Source organism: Melitaea cinxia, chromosome 10 (genome assembly GCF_905220565.1).
Source record: "Melitaea cinxia chromosome 10, ilMelCinx1.1, whole genome shotgun sequence".
NCBI lineage: Eukaryota > Metazoa > Arthropoda > Insecta > Lepidoptera > Nymphalidae > Melitaea > Melitaea cinxia.
The window spans coordinates 907,833-923,801 of NC_059403.1; the positions used below are offsets into that span (position 1 = coordinate 907,833).

General features: G+C 34.3%; 1 protein-coding gene across 1 annotated transcript; it reads right to left on the bottom strand.

Moving 5' to 3' along the window:
- Positions 1-153: 153 nt before the first annotated feature.
- On the bottom strand, positions 154-7,345 carry LOC123657096. Its single transcript, XM_045592682.1, has 2 exons — positions 7,329-7,345; positions 154-2,051 (listed from the first exon to the last, which is right to left on the bottom strand). The coding sequence occupies exons 1-2, from the start codon at positions 7,343-7,345 to the stop codon at positions 308-310; spliced, it is 1,761 nt and encodes a 586-aa protein (XP_045448638.1). The 3' UTR covers positions 154-307.
- Positions 7,346-15,969: the final 8,624 nt, after the last annotated feature.

Below are 15,969 nucleotides of genomic sequence, written 5' to 3' on the forward strand. Positions count from 1 at the left end.
GAGTCCGAACACTCGTTTTATAGACGACGACAAAAAAGTATAGTCCTACCCACATGATATATTATCAAATATTACATTTCTTTATTTACACTTTAGTATACACCAAATAAGAAATAAAATAAACAAGCAACGAGTTAAATAACGGCGAACGAATTTCTTTTAAAAAAAATATTTATTTATTAATTACAAGATGTTTATAGTTACAAATGTTCTACAAGACTAATCTTAAAATAATAATTAATTAAAACATTACATTTAAAACTTATGAACTAAATGCACTTTTGAATTGTCCCACGGAAACGCTTGGTCAGCAGCCATTGTTAGAACTTGAGCCGGTGGCGTCGATGGGTCGCGTAACTCCTCCCTCCTTAAGCTGGAAGCGCATTTTGCAGCTTCCTGTAGCGTCCTCGCTGCAACTGTTTTGTCTGACTGCAGGTTCCGCCGTCTTGTATGTTTTACTTCGGCTTTGCCTCCATAGGTATAATTTCCAGCATATAATTCCAGCGCAGATGATGTATATTCCGATGGTGGGCCAACTCGGGGTAGCCATCATAACTTGCCAATTAATGCCATCTTCGTTTGGGATGTCTTCTGCACGTTCCATCAACTCATGGATACTGTCCAGTGAGATGTCTTCGAGCTGAAGGTTATAATGTATCTTTTCTTCTGGTATGATTGGAGTACTTGGTAATGGAATGATTTCATCTATTGTTATTGTGTCAGAATTTGTTCTCAATATTTTATTTGATATTTCCAATTGACAGTCACTTGTGATGCTGACTATTTGAATCCCGGATATCCTTTTGTATGTTGTTTTTGAACTGCAATGAATTCTTAAAATTTCATCGTGTTGAAGAATTATCAGCCATTTGTTTTCTTCTATTTTCTGTATTTTCTGTTGCTTGAGATTCATTTTCGCTCTTGTACAGTTTGCTTTTTGATGTTTGATGAGTGATATAACGCAGTCTTCAGATTTATCTACGGGTTGAGTGTTCAGTGTCGCGCAGAGATGGGTATCTTGCGTGATCTTCTTGCAGCTGTCCTCCAGGTAAGAGTACTCCTCGCTACCCAGTACTAGGTATTTGGATTTGGGAATAATAGTTAAATTTTGCTTATCTGGGATGGAATAGATATGGAGAAGGTCAAAAACGTTTGGATCAACGGAGGGTATTTCCAGGATAAATGTTAATGCGTGCTCTGTGCTATAAGCTTTTACAATAATTGACTTTTCTATACTATGTATATTTTTGATGCTTATGCTATCTACTGCTTTAAATCTATTTGACTTTTGCATGTTCTGAATCTCATCTATTAAATTATGTGGAGCTATTATACTTGGGTGCATTATACCTATCTGAGCAAAAGTCATTGCATCTTCTAGAACTAAGAGCTTATTTAATAGGAACTCTAAACTAAAATTTATTTGAATGTATAAATCTAAAAAGTTCATATGATTAATTACTAAATTATTACTAATAGTGGCATTTTTCAGCAGGTTTACTAATTTTTCCTCATTTTCTTTAATAATTTGTATTTGTTTGCTAAATTCTTTAATTGTATTTTCCGCTAAAAATAAAGATTGTTTCTGAGAATTTTGAATTTTATAAACTGAATTTCGTAAGTTTGATATTTCATTTTCAAATTTAATCGCATCTTCGTAGTCTAAATTTCCTGTAATTGCTTTAACCACAGATCCTAACCCATTTATTATACCACGCCTAACTCTAGTTGAATGCGGTGCTATAAACATAATTTTCTTATTTATTAAACTTAAACTAGCTTCTATCTGGTTCTTGTATGTTTGATAACGTATATCCTTACTACCTAATAACGACCTATCCTCTGCATCTTTCGTGCTAACATATAGTGCTAGAATTTTTATAGTAACCTCATGAAGGTAAGTGATATTATAGACACAAGCCAGACTAAAAGTATCAGTCTGTTTAAGAACTAGTCCTTGTTTAAGTAATAATATTCCATTTTCATTATTTACGGGATTAAGGGTCAAGTTGGCTGTTGCGAAGAGCACCCAGGCTCCTGCGATGAGGGTCCTGTAACAAGATGTGGTCTTCGTAAAAGCTTATAATGTACTCTAATAGATTTTGAATTGGGGTGGTTACCTATTATTTCGGCAACATTATTGGGGTGAAGGTGAATTATTTTATATGGACCTTTGAAGACTGGTTTGGTTTTGTCGTTGCGCGCAGTTTTGGCTACCTGTTTGTAAACTATTTCTCCTACCTTAAATGTGATCTCCTTGGCGGCCTGGTTACGTTTTTCTATTACCTGTTCTTTATTTTTGGACATGTGAGCTGCTAAACATTCTTGTACTGCTTCTGCGTTTTTGCGGTGCTTGATGACATAGTCCTGGTAAAACTCTTTAGGATAGAATAATTCCAAAGGATTTCGAGAAGCTGTGTGACCAAATAACAGTTCTCGTGGTGTATAACCCGTTACAGAGTGAATTGAGTTATTATAGGCAATTATAGCGTAATTCATTATTAAATTAATTGGGTCTTCTTTATTTGTCATTCTTTGTATTCTGATAATCTCACCTATAGTTGAATGGAATCGTTCTATGGGGGAGTTGGAATTCGGGTTGTATGGTGTTGTAAAGTGAATGTTAATGTCGTGAGATGCACATATTTCCTTAATAACTTCGTTATCGAATTTACTATCTGAATCGGTTGTTATTTTCAATGGTAAGCCTATGACAGAGAAAACTTGTATCAATGCTTCAGCGATATGTACACTGCTTGCAGCGTTTAGGGGCATAGCTTGTGCAAATTTTGAAAAATTATCTATTATTGTTAGAAAAGTTGCACCTCCTGTAGAATAGAGGTCCATAAACAGATGTTCAAGAGGTTTTGTTGGTGTCTGAGTCAAGTTCAAAGGGGGTCTGAGTGGATTTCTCTCGTACTTAGATTTTAAGCAAATATCACATTGATTAATAAATTTTTGAATCGAAAGCAACATATTAGACCAATGATAGTTTCTACGGAGTTGTTTAAATGTTTCTTGAATACCGCGATGCGTTGTTTTGCCTTCGTGGTATTTCTTTATTAATTCCTGTTGTTCTGTCTTATTTTCGACTAAGGTCACACGCGAGTTACACCTAATTAATTTTGGTCCTCTATCATTAAAAATAGTAGTGTAAACCCTTGCAAAGGCTGAATATAAACTTTCGTCGTAAAAATAGCAGTGAAAGATACGATCTGCTATAGTATGTTCTTTCAGAAATCTAATAATTTCAGACTCAGTGTTATTTATGGGGATAAATACGTCCTTGATAACAATTCTAGAGTTTGTCGACCTATTTTCTACTCTATATTCTGAACCGGGTGTAGACCTTATATGAAACTGTTTAAGTTGTCTGTCAATGGCGTCTGATAAGATTGGTATACCTCTATTTTCGTTGTCGGGTTGGGTATGATTAGTGGAGATCAGCTGGTCTTGGTCAACACTCATTTGTTCATTGTGAGTTTGCGTGTCACTTTCTCTTTGATTTTGTTCGTGAATGTTGTCAGTATTGTCAGTCGCATTGTCAATGTCAGTGTTTCGTGACTCATTTGTATTGTCAGTGTTTGTGTTTTGCGCTTCAGTCGTATTGTCGATGTCTGTGTTTTGAGCTTCCCTACGTGCATTGTCAAAAATTCGATTGATTATTTCATCGTCATCGTTGTCGTCAAGGTTTACGGCTAATGAATCAACACTTTTATGGAAAATTTTAACTCTAGATAATGCATCTGCATTCGTGTTTTGACTACCCTTTTTATATATTACTTTGTAATCATACTCTGCAAGCTTAAGTCTCCAACGAGTTAATTTTGAATTTGGATCTTTCAAGGACATTAACCATGATAAAGGTCTATGGTCAGTGTAGATGGTAAACTTCCTACCATATAAATACGGCCTGAAGTATTTAATGGCCCAGATTATAGCTAATAATTCTTTCTCTATGGTTGAATAACGATTTTCTGTATCTGATAGTGTTCTAGATGCGTAAGCAACAGGTTTATCAGATCCTACGTTTCCCTGCGATAAGACTGCTCCTATGGCTATATCAGAGGCATCGGTTGTCAAAATAAATGGTTTGTCAAAGTCTGGGTATTGTAAGATGGGAGAGTTTGTTAAAATTTGCTTACATTTGTCTACCGCGTCTATAAATTCTGGTGTATGTATTACTTTAGCGTTTTTCTTTAAACATGCTGTTAATGGTTTGGTTAATTTCGCGAAGTCCTTAATGAACTTACGATAGTAACCTACTAAACCTAGGAAAGACTTAATATCCTTTTGATTACATGGTATAGGGAAATTTAATACGGCTTTGATTTTATCTTTGTTAGGCTTAAGTCCCTGGTCCGTGAGTTCGTGTCCTAAAAATTAACTTGTTTTTGTAAAAATTCGGATTTATCTAATTGAATCTTTAAATTGTGGACTTTGAAACGTTCGAACACTTGTTTTAATTTAACTATATGGTCTTGTAATGACGTAGACGCTATGATGACGTCGTCTAAATAGGTAAAAACGTTATCTAAACCTCTTAAAATGTGATCCATAAGACGTTGAAAAGTACTAGGGGCATTTTTCAAGCCAAAGGGCATTCGTAAAAATTCATAATGACCTCTTTCTGTTGTAAAGGCAGTCTTTTCAATGTCGTTAGAGTGCATCTCAATTTGATGATAGCCACTCGCGAGGTTGAGGGTAGTAAAATATTGTGCTCGTCCTAGTCTGTCTAATATGTCGTTTATGTTAGGAAGGGGGTATTTGTCCTCTACAATCCTGTCATTCAGTCGTCTATAGTCAATAACAAGTCTCCACTTAACCTTTCCAGAGGCGTCTGGTTTTTTAGGGACTATGTGCACCGGGCAAGACCATGGGGATATGCTTTCTCTAATGATTCCTTGTTTTAAAAGGTTGTCGACTTGATTCTGAATTTCTTTACGCTGTTGAGGGGCCTGTCGGTAACTTCTAACGAAAATAGGAGTCTGGTCAGTCAGTCTTAGTTCGTGTTTTACGGTATGGGTGAAGGACAGTGGAATTTTGTCTGAATGAAAAATTTCTCTATAATTATAACAAAGTCTAATTATTTCTCGCTTTTCCTCGTCATTCATATGCTCAGTACGTATTTTATTTAGGTTTTGTTTTAATTCATGGTCAAAATTTTCTTGAATATTTAAATTATTCAGACTAGAGACGCTTTCCAATTTATTTAATACATATTCAGGTACAGGTTCAAGAGCTACCTGGGTATTATTGGTGACAATTTTCTTTTCATTGCTAAAATTAATTATGGATGTCTTAAAAATGCCATTTTTAACTGTAACTAGGGCTGTTGGCGATTTAAGATCTTTATCCCAGTAAAACTCATCACAAATATATTGACCATCAGTATAGTTTGTTTTGACAATAATTAATTTTTCACATTTAGGTTCAACTTTAACTTTTTTAACTGGATAATCTGTATATATAGGTATTTCACAAGTAGGAGATATCAATAATTTATTGTTTAAGTCAATTGTACAGCCTAATTCTTTCAACAAATCTATTCCTATTATTCCTATATACTTCGGATCAACATCGAACACTAAAAACTTATGAGACTTATCGGTATTAAATTGAGGGGGTAAAGGTAAATATGCAACATAGTCATGTTTAGTAGTAGCGTGTGCGGTTTTCACTAAAAACGGTTCATATTGTATGCAATGTTCGAAACTAGTTCCTATTAGTGCTTTGGGTGATATCATGCAGTTAGTTGCTCCTGTGTCTAATAAGAATTTACCCTTAAACTCTGGGAGATCAATGTATGGTAGATGGGACTTACCTTGTCTTTTTATCTCAACAGTATTTAACTGTGATCTTCGTTTACCTTGTCCTCGGGAAAATCCTGGTGGTTTATCTGATCTGAGGACGTAGCTGTGTAATCTTGGTCAGAAAATTGTGTGGTAAAGTACTCACCTTGTTCGCAATAGGGGTCTTCGTTATCTTGGTCGAACTCTGGCTCGTTACTTGTGTAGTAAAATTCTTCCTGACCTACCTGAGGTCTAGGTGGTTTATTTACTGACCTCATTGTAACGTCTGAGATATTTTGTGGCTGGTTAACTTGTTGATGTGGCATATTCTGTTGCTGTCTGAAGTTTCCAGAGTTCCTAAAGTTTCCAGAATTCCTAAAATTACCAGAACTTTGGGGTGTAAAATTACCTGCAGCTTGTTTGTTTTTCCACGGTGACACGGGCTGTACCCACTGTGGTCTTTGTTGTGGTCCAACATTATCGAAGAACCTATGTTTGGGTATATTACTAAACCTAAACGGCAGGCTAGTCTGACTTATGGGCATATTAGGTCTAGGCATCTCTTTTGGTTTGGCTTGTATAGGAGGTGAATGAAAATTATTAAATTTATTATGCGCTAATCGTGCCTCCTCTTGTCTAGCTGTTATTATCGCTACCTCCAGGGTCGTAGGTTGTGAAATACGCACCCCGATCGAGACATGAAATTCAAGGTTATTGATGTATTGGTCGATTACCATATTTTCGTAATACGATTTATCACTGTGCCTACCTACCGAGTTTAACGTATCTAATATATCTCTAAGACGTTTGCCGAAAGCCTCCGCGTCTTCATTTTTATTACGACGGACACGCGTTAGCTCCTGCATTACTTGAATCTCATTACGCGGCTCTCCTAACCTACGTATTAATGCTGATTTAATGCTATCCCACGTATCGAGTGACTCTTCGTAGGCCACGGCATCTACCGCGGTTCCGCTTAGCCTACTTTTAATGAGAGAGATAAGTGGCGGACTTACTCTAGCAGGTGCATCGAGCATACACAGTATATTCTCTACTTCTCTTATATAATAATTAAGTATTTTTGGATTACCATCATACCTGGGCATAACATCCCTTACAAATTTAAAATTATGTATGTCCGAACTATTCATATTGAATAATAAAAAGAAATCGAGTAAAATTAGTAAACTACTTGTTTACGATTAGCGATAGCGTTGGCGTTACGCTAACTATAACTACGTATAGCACAAAATATTCTATTGTTAAATTTATTATCTAATGCGATTCTAGCATAAAGACAAAAATTATTTAAGTATTACACAAAATATATTATTATTAAATTAATTGTCTAATGCGATTTTAGCATAAGAACAAAAAATATTTAAGTATTACTCAAAATATATTATTATTAAACTAATTGTCTAATCGCGATTATAGCACAAAGACAATCACATGTAACACTATACTCGTATGCATAAATATAATATAACGACATGAGATATAGCACAGGATACTGGGTAAACGAATCGTACTTACCCAAGGATTCTCTGCATCTCTTGCCGGGCCTTGTAGAACAGCAGGACTCCCAATTCGCCAGGACTCCCGCAGGATATCGCCGTTCGTAGGTTCTTGTATAGCGGATCGCGAAAATAACGATAGATATCGTTCACTCTATTCGGAGAGTTTTATTCGAAGTTCGAGTGTCGCGATCCTACCGACTGCGCCAGTTAAATAACGGCGAACGAATTTCTTTTAAAAAAAATATTTATTTATTAATTACAAGATGTTTATAGTTACAAATGTTCTACAAGACTAATCTTAAAATAATAATTAATTAAAACATTACATTTAAAACTTATGAACTAAATGCACTTTTGAATTGTCCCACGGAAACGCTTGGTCAGCAGCCATTGTTAGAACTTGAGCCGGTGGCGTCGATGGGTCGCGTAACTAACGCTAACAATAATAATGTGAAACAACTCTATAGACATACATACATTCCTATATAGATAGATACATTATAAATTAACTATTTCATTACTTAATATAAAATAATCTGACACGTTCATTCTGTTACAATAAATGTGGATATAATTTTACCCGGCTATTTTCCCACTGAGAGTGACAAATACATCATTCGCAATAAATAAGATTTTATCACATAATAACTATCAAAATTATAGTATCAGAATGCGGCGGCGTCAACGACTTTTCGTCCGGTCGAAGTGTCGTATAATTGGATTGTGTCTGTACGAACATTTGATGGCCGATAAAACGTCACTGTCGGAGAAAAGATAGCTTTTCGGACGCTCTGTTATACTTCAAATTTACACAGACATTGTAAATTATTGTTATTCATTAGAAATTTCACAAAGATGTCCGACTGGGCAGGTCTCTTTTGCCTAAAATTATTTCTCAAAGGACATAATGATTGGGTTGATGTCGTCTTTGTACCGTTTTTGTTTGTTTTTCTTTATACTTTTCAACTGTTTCTGAGAAACTTTTAATTGAACACTCAAGTCTTTTTTGTAATTGGTCCTTAGAGTGACGACTTAACATAATAATAAAAAAATATTTTTTGAATATCATATCAAAAATTGACCGCTCCAGCGGGGTTCGAACCCGCGTCTCCGACTGATCAATTTTTGATATGATATTCAAAAAATGTTTACAATTCCTAATATGTGGGTAACACAAAAATAAAATCGTAGATAATAAAAAAATAGTCAAGTAAATACGCTTTATTGGGTAAAGCACAAAAATCAAATACATTAAAGAAATAATAAAAAAAAAGAACAAATAACAATTATTACAATACGTCTTAAAATGTTATCATTTACATCTGATTAAATTTTATGAATAAGTGGCAACTAAAGATTATAATCAAACTTCAAAGGAATGTCTTCTGATGACAGTAGCTGTCTGTCAACACGTTAGACTCTTGTTAAGTTTTCAACATTAATTAACTGTCTAATATTATTTTCAATTAATTATTATTGTATAACGACTTGGTAAAAACATTTTTGATATTTTAATAATTTTTCAATATAATATAATAATTAAAATACAATTTTGTATGATTTAATGAATTGTAGTTTTGTATTAAGGGTTTAAAATATGTTTTTATGATTAAGAAAGTTGGAAAGAAAAAATGCTTTTTTTATTCAATTAATATAAAAATAAATTATTTAAATATTTTTTTACCGTATTTTACGTTCCTTTTTTATTATTTTAAATTTTCTATTCATAATGAAGTAAATAAAACAAACGCAAATGGTGACTCATTTATACAAAAAATCTGCACGAGAGCACGGTTCTAAAAACTCATCACATTTGCATTTATTCGTTTAATTAATATAGTTTTTCATTTTTTTTTTTAGTTTTTATGTGCATATTTCATTTAACTCTGTCTGTAAAATATGGAGCAGCCCGACTGGGGCAGTACCTCGACCTTACAGAAGGTCACAGCTAAATAATACTGCTTTCAAGCAGTGTTGTGTTCCTGTTTTGATTAACGTAACCAGACCTCCTGAGGGGAATTGGGGATGGGGTCGACAACGCGTTTGTGCTGCTTCTGGTGTTGCAGGCGTCTATGAGCTACGGTTGCTTCGAATTTGCTGATCTAGTTATACATATTAATAAAATAAAATAAAAAATACAATCGAATTGAGAATCTCCTCCTTTTTTGGAGGTCGGTTAAAAAAATAAAATAAAAGTAGAAATGATTTAACGATAACAAAACCTTTTAACTTAGTAATAGCCAGTTGTCCTACCCACTCCACCATAGTTATCTCACGTGTTTGACTTTTTAGTAATAATATGCGGGAGTGTAGACAAACTTTACTAGGGGTTGAGAATATGACGCATGGAGAATAAATTACTTATACCCGTTTGTCGGTGTTTGTCGTCCTGTCAAAGTTCAACACCCTCATTGTATGACTCTTGTTTCGAGCGAGTAATAATATCGGGACGAACGCTTTGCGTTAGTTTTGCATGACATTTTGTATTGTATGTGTGTAGGAGTGTCATTGAAGTATTTTGTTTTTGAATTATAGTGTGAGTGTGTGTATAAAAATTCGAGTTTTTGATGCAATTTTAATGTTTTATTAAAATAAATAAATACTCTTTGGGGTAATTGTCGTAGGGTCCGCAACACGCTTGCGATGTTTCTGGTGTTGCAGACGTCAATAAGTTACGATAATCGCTTACCATCAGGTGAGCCGTACAAGTTCGCCGAAGCTTTCTACCCCGGGTTCGTGGTTTCGATTCCCGCCCCGTTTCTGGGTGTATAATGTGTATCTGTATATTATTTATGCGTATATCTAATGTGCAGATATATCAGTTAGCGGTTACCTATAACACAAGAATTATGTTACTTATGTTAGGAACAGACGACTGCGTGTATACGTTATAGATTTTTTTTTTGTAATTTAAATATTAAATATTTAATGAATCTCACAGTTTAATATGTTAAAGTTGTAATGTAAGTAATGATGTTACTAAATTTTGCACTGGTTTTAAATGTCGTGAACATTTAGTATAGAGTTTGCAAATTGGCTTTCAGCGGCTCAACTTTATTACTAGTTCGTAACGTATTTACTGAAAACGTCACAACCAGCCTGCCGACATGATGCCTATTTGTTGGGTAGCTTTATCAGACACCGGATGCAGCAGCTACTCCGCAAACTAATTAATGCGCTCTATTCATTCTACGTTCACATATGTATCGCTATTTCTGTATACGTAGCTGGATGAAGATGTCTAATAGATTTAACGATCATCTATATTTTCGTTAAAAAGTGACTTTCTTCAAACTTTTCACTTAACGATTCGACCTCTTTGCAGACTCGATCTCATTTTATCAATTGTCAAACTTTAAAAACTTAATCCACTTAAGGACCCTTTCGGTGTGTTCGTACTGCGCATGACGTTAGCGTACCGGGAAAACCAAGGACATTCGGCGAACGGACCCAGCGCGGGTAGAACGCCTCGTTCTCTGGCATTCTATAATGGAATACAGACGCGTCCGGTGACTTGTAAACAACGCGTCTGTCAACAGTATTTATTTCGATATTCAAAAATCGAACGAATTGTGTGTTTTTTTTTTAAATTAATTTTTTAACTAATCTGATATTTATAAAAATGTGCTAGTATTTTAAAAAATGAAAATACAAAAGAGACTTTAATGTGGGTTATTTTTTTTATAGTAAGTTTTGAAATAAGACAGAAGTGCTGGTTAAGTTTGAACAATATTATGTAAAGCGATCAGTGCCCTACAGCATGACAATGAAGTTTTTAACGCTCATAGCATTATGTGGTAAGTACCTTACTGGGGAGAAAAGTGGATAAAAAATTAAAAGCCTTTGAATGGATTAAATCTTAACGATCTATTTCAGGCACGTTTTAGAAGAAAGCGAAAGAATTGTGTGAATTATTAACGGTTTAATTTTCTTTGGAGTGGTCGGAGTCTGAGAGATAGTTTATATATTTTTATGAAATTCTATTACACTGAAACAATTATACAAATATAAAGATTTACTTGCCAAAATTAAAAATATAATTTAACACATATTTTTTTATTACAACGTAGACATATAGAAGTGACCCTTATTGTTTTTAATGAAGTAAAAAATAAATATTTATAAATATAAAAATTATTAGTAAGTTTGATCTTATAAAACTAAATAATTTTAGAAGCTATTTAGAAATTATAAAATTAATATAACTTAAAGTACTTTTATTTTCGAACGATATAATGATAATGCAAACGAATTGATGATGCAACTTAATAACAAATAACAATGATAAGAAACTGTCCGTAGTTTTACTTATGTTTACATTTTTAAGATAAATTAAATAAATGAGTTATTAAATTTATTTAAGTTCTATGATCATATACAGATATCATTTTCTTAATTAAAATATAATTATTCGATTTTCATACAGAATTTTGGGGCAGTTGTCATGTGATTGATGCGGGTGCTTTCTTTTATAATATAGCTGACCCCGCAAACGTTGTTTTGCCATATATTTTATTAAACTTCTCAACCCCTCCCCCCCATATAACTTAGAGGAATGAAAAATAGATGTTGTTCGATTCTCAGACCTACCCGATATGCACACACAATTTCATGACAATCGGTCAAGCCGTTTCGGAGTAGTTTAACTACAAACACCGCGACACGAGAATTTTATATATTAGATATGTATTATTATTATTATAAATTTTAAGTAATATTGTCTATCCTCATGCGTTTACACCGCGCTTAATTAAGAGAATAGATCGATTTATGACATACAGTATCGGTAACACTTGGGTTGTTTACTATGTTAGCAAAATTATTTTATCCTAATTGCTGATTTGACGTGACTAATGATCAAATATAATTATATAAAAATGCCGTAAACAGAGCTATCCATATTATTTTTGATTCAAGAAGAAGCTTTAATTTTAAAAAGGTAGGTAAGGTATTTTTTTTTAATAAATAGACTAGCGTTTGACTGCGATCTCATCTGATGGTAAGTGAAGATGCAGTCTAAGATGGTGCGCGCTTGCCTAGACGATGCCTGTTCACTCTTGAATTTAAGATACCTAAGTTATAGTTAGTTGGATAAACGGAAGCCGGAAGGGCATTCCAAATTTTTGCGGTGCGTATTAGGAACGAGGAAGCAAAGCGCTTAGTGTGAGATCGTGAGATTTCAACCACGTAGCGGTGCAGATTCATGTGATGCCTTGCGGTTCGGTGGTAGAAAGGTGATTAATTTTTTTAAAACAATCAAAAATTCCACGTTGGAAAAAATCTATGGATATGATATATGCTTGATTATGTAATAAATAACTTAATTTGATTTATCACAAACTGCGTTATATTTTGTAATATGATAATAAGTTCGTTGTTATGTTTTTCTACGTTTTGTTAATATTGGTATCACATCATCATCATCATCACAGCAGCCTTTCGCAGTCCACTACTGGACATAGACCTCTACAAGTTCACGCAAAAATGGCGTGAACTCATGTGTGTTGCCCATAGTCACCACGCTGGGTTGGTGACCGCAGAGCTGGCTTTGTCGCACCGCAGACGCTGCTGCCCGGTAATTAAAATATTGGTAACTAGCGTAGAAAACTTCGTACCATCGTAATTTTATTTTTTGTATCGATTTTTTTTCAATTTCTTTTATACGAACCTTATACTAAAAATAGAATATACAAAAAAATACCAATCGATTCAGTCATTGTAGTAATACAAATCATTGATAGGTACGGACTGACAGCTGTCAAACTTTATTTTTAATTCACCTTCTAACATAAGTTCTATATATTAGATCATCTTGCTGTTATAAAAAGGAGTAATATCAAAAGACAAAATGACTTAATTTTGTATCCTAAAATAAAAATTTTTGATGATAACAATTTTTAAGTACATTATTTCTTATTAAAAAACAAAGCCAATTTTTATCTAGCTTTTCTCGCAGGAATTCGAGACTGTGTCACATCGGATGTACTGGGCAATGTACGACTACTAGGACAATTTACTAATACTTTCGTAACCATGGTTGCTGTATCCGAAACATCAGGATTTTAACATAATAGAAAAAAAAAATTTCCTTAGAATTTACTAAGTCATCATCTACTTGCTTGTCTCGATTGGTGTCATTATTTTCGGCCTTATTGTATCTTCGCCATCTTCACATTCATCGTACTCTTAATCTCGTTGTGGATCCCTAGAAAAACATACTAAATGCAAATTGTATGCGTCTCTCTTTGCTTTTTAAATATAAATATATTACGGAATATGAACATCACTTTGGTGGCATGTGCCGTGTAAGTGCCTAAACAGCGGTGGTTGTGAGTTTGATTTTCGCTTGGGATGGATATTTGTATTTATAAAAATATTGGTTTCCAGTTTAGGTTTCAATTCTTGTGAGTTCTATTCCACCGTGGCTCGGAGAGGACGTAAACCTGTGTCTCAGTTTTTTTTTTTTATCAAAGATATCTGGAAGCGATCGTATCTCACAATAGGAAATACATCCGCCAACCCGCAATAGAGCAGCTTGGTCAATTAAGGTCTAATCTCACTCGTTCTGAAGAAAATAAATATCTGTGAAATACACACACACGGTCGTTTGTTCCTAAGATAAGCAACTTAATGCTTGTGTTATAGGTAACAGCCGGCTGATATATATACATGCATTTTTATCGATAAAGTTAATTTATGAAGTTTAAATATTTAATCTTATTAATTTAAAAAAATAATATTTTTAATAAGGAAGAAAATGTTTGTCGACGTATTCGCTAATGTGTACACGAAACGAAATACGAAGCTACGATATTTTCCTAAAAATAAAAACACATTTCTAAGATTGAAAACCGTCGTCGTTGGAACTGAACGCTTTATTTGTCTATGAATTTTGTCAAAAGTATGTTATTCGAGCCAAACAGAAAACAGATGTAAAGTTTTAATAGACTCCTCCATAAAATAAGATTCACGTACCGAGCTCTCTTAGCAGAACTCTGAAAAATAGAACGCATTAATTTTAAAACTTGCAATGTATCCAGTAATAAATCAAAGGAGAATTTATTTGTAATTTAATTGTGTGGTATATGTGTACGGATGTACATATTTGTGTGTGTTCATAACTTGTTTTTGCGTGTGTTTGTGCTTTATACTTAACTTTTAATGTCTTTTCTCTACTTCAGGACTTTTATGTCTAAGTTTTTAAGTTATCGCCGTCACTATCAACACTTTTACTTATAAGGGACTTACCGTTATGATTTCATAACTTCTGATATTTCGATATTAGATCCCAATATATTTTGCACCCAGCTCACATTTTCTATGTCATTAATACCTTGTTTATATTAGGTATATGTAACCGAAACCTAGTTGGCTCTACCCAAAGAATGCCTGGAGGAAATCTTTGCTTTAGCGATGTCGCACAAATTGCAACTACATTAGTTTTAATTGTGATACTGTATTTTGTTAATTATAATATAATGTTAGACAAAACTGTAAAAAAATGTCAATATCTTATAACACACACACACACAAACACTCACACACGTGCGGACTTCATTCCTACAGCAGGCAACTTAACGCTTGTGTTACAGGTTTTATTGATAAAAAATACATAGAAATAATACATATATAAATACAAATATTACACGCAGACTCAGGTGAGAATCGAACACAATACACGAAACGAAAAACAGGGCCACTACAAACAGCGCCAACGGGCTAGGGAAATAGAGTTGTAGTAATATAGTTAGAGTTGTTTGAATAACTTTAGCCTAGTATTAATTCAATTGAGTTATAATTGCAACACACTGATTTCGTAATGACTTTCGGACAATGTAGAATAATATCACAGCTGAATAACACTATTTTCAAGAAGTGTTGTGTTCCTGTGGTGAGTATCCAGTGTGTGAGGTATCCAGAGATCCTGGAGGTGATTGGAGAAAGGGTTGGGAACGCGTTTGCGTTGCTTCTGGTGTAGCAGGCGCCTATAGGCTACGGTAATCGCTTTTCATCAGGTGAGCCGTACGCTTATTTCCCGACCTAGTATAGTTTATATAAAAAATAAGTATAATAATAATAAAAATAGTATAGTTTTTTTTTATGTCACTAGGTCGGCAAACAAGCGTACGGCTCACCTGATGGTAAGCGATTACCGTAGCTTATAGACGCCTGCAACACCAGAAGCATCGCAAGCGCGTTGCCGACCCAATTCCCAATCCCCCCAGAAGCTCTGGTCACCTTACTCACCAACAGAAACACAATACTGCTTGAAAACCGTATTATTTTGCTGTGATCTTCTGTAAGGTCGAGGTACTACCCCAGTCGGGCTGCTCCTGCTGCTTTATATAAAAAAAATAAGCATAATAACAATAAAAAATAGTATAGTTTTATATAAAAAATGAAAGTATATAGCATGATGAATGGATTATAGGCAATAGTTTATGTGATGCTAAGAACCTTCGTATACAAGTCAGCCTACACCGGCAATCTTAAGTAGATCGTCGGTCCAACGGGCCGGAGGACGTCCCACACTGCGTAATCATTAACGATTTATTATTGATAACAACTGAGATTGCTTGCTGTAAATACCGGCGTCATTGCGCAATATCGAATCGTCGAGAATTCACTAAAATATATTGAGCGAGGTAGTCGCACTA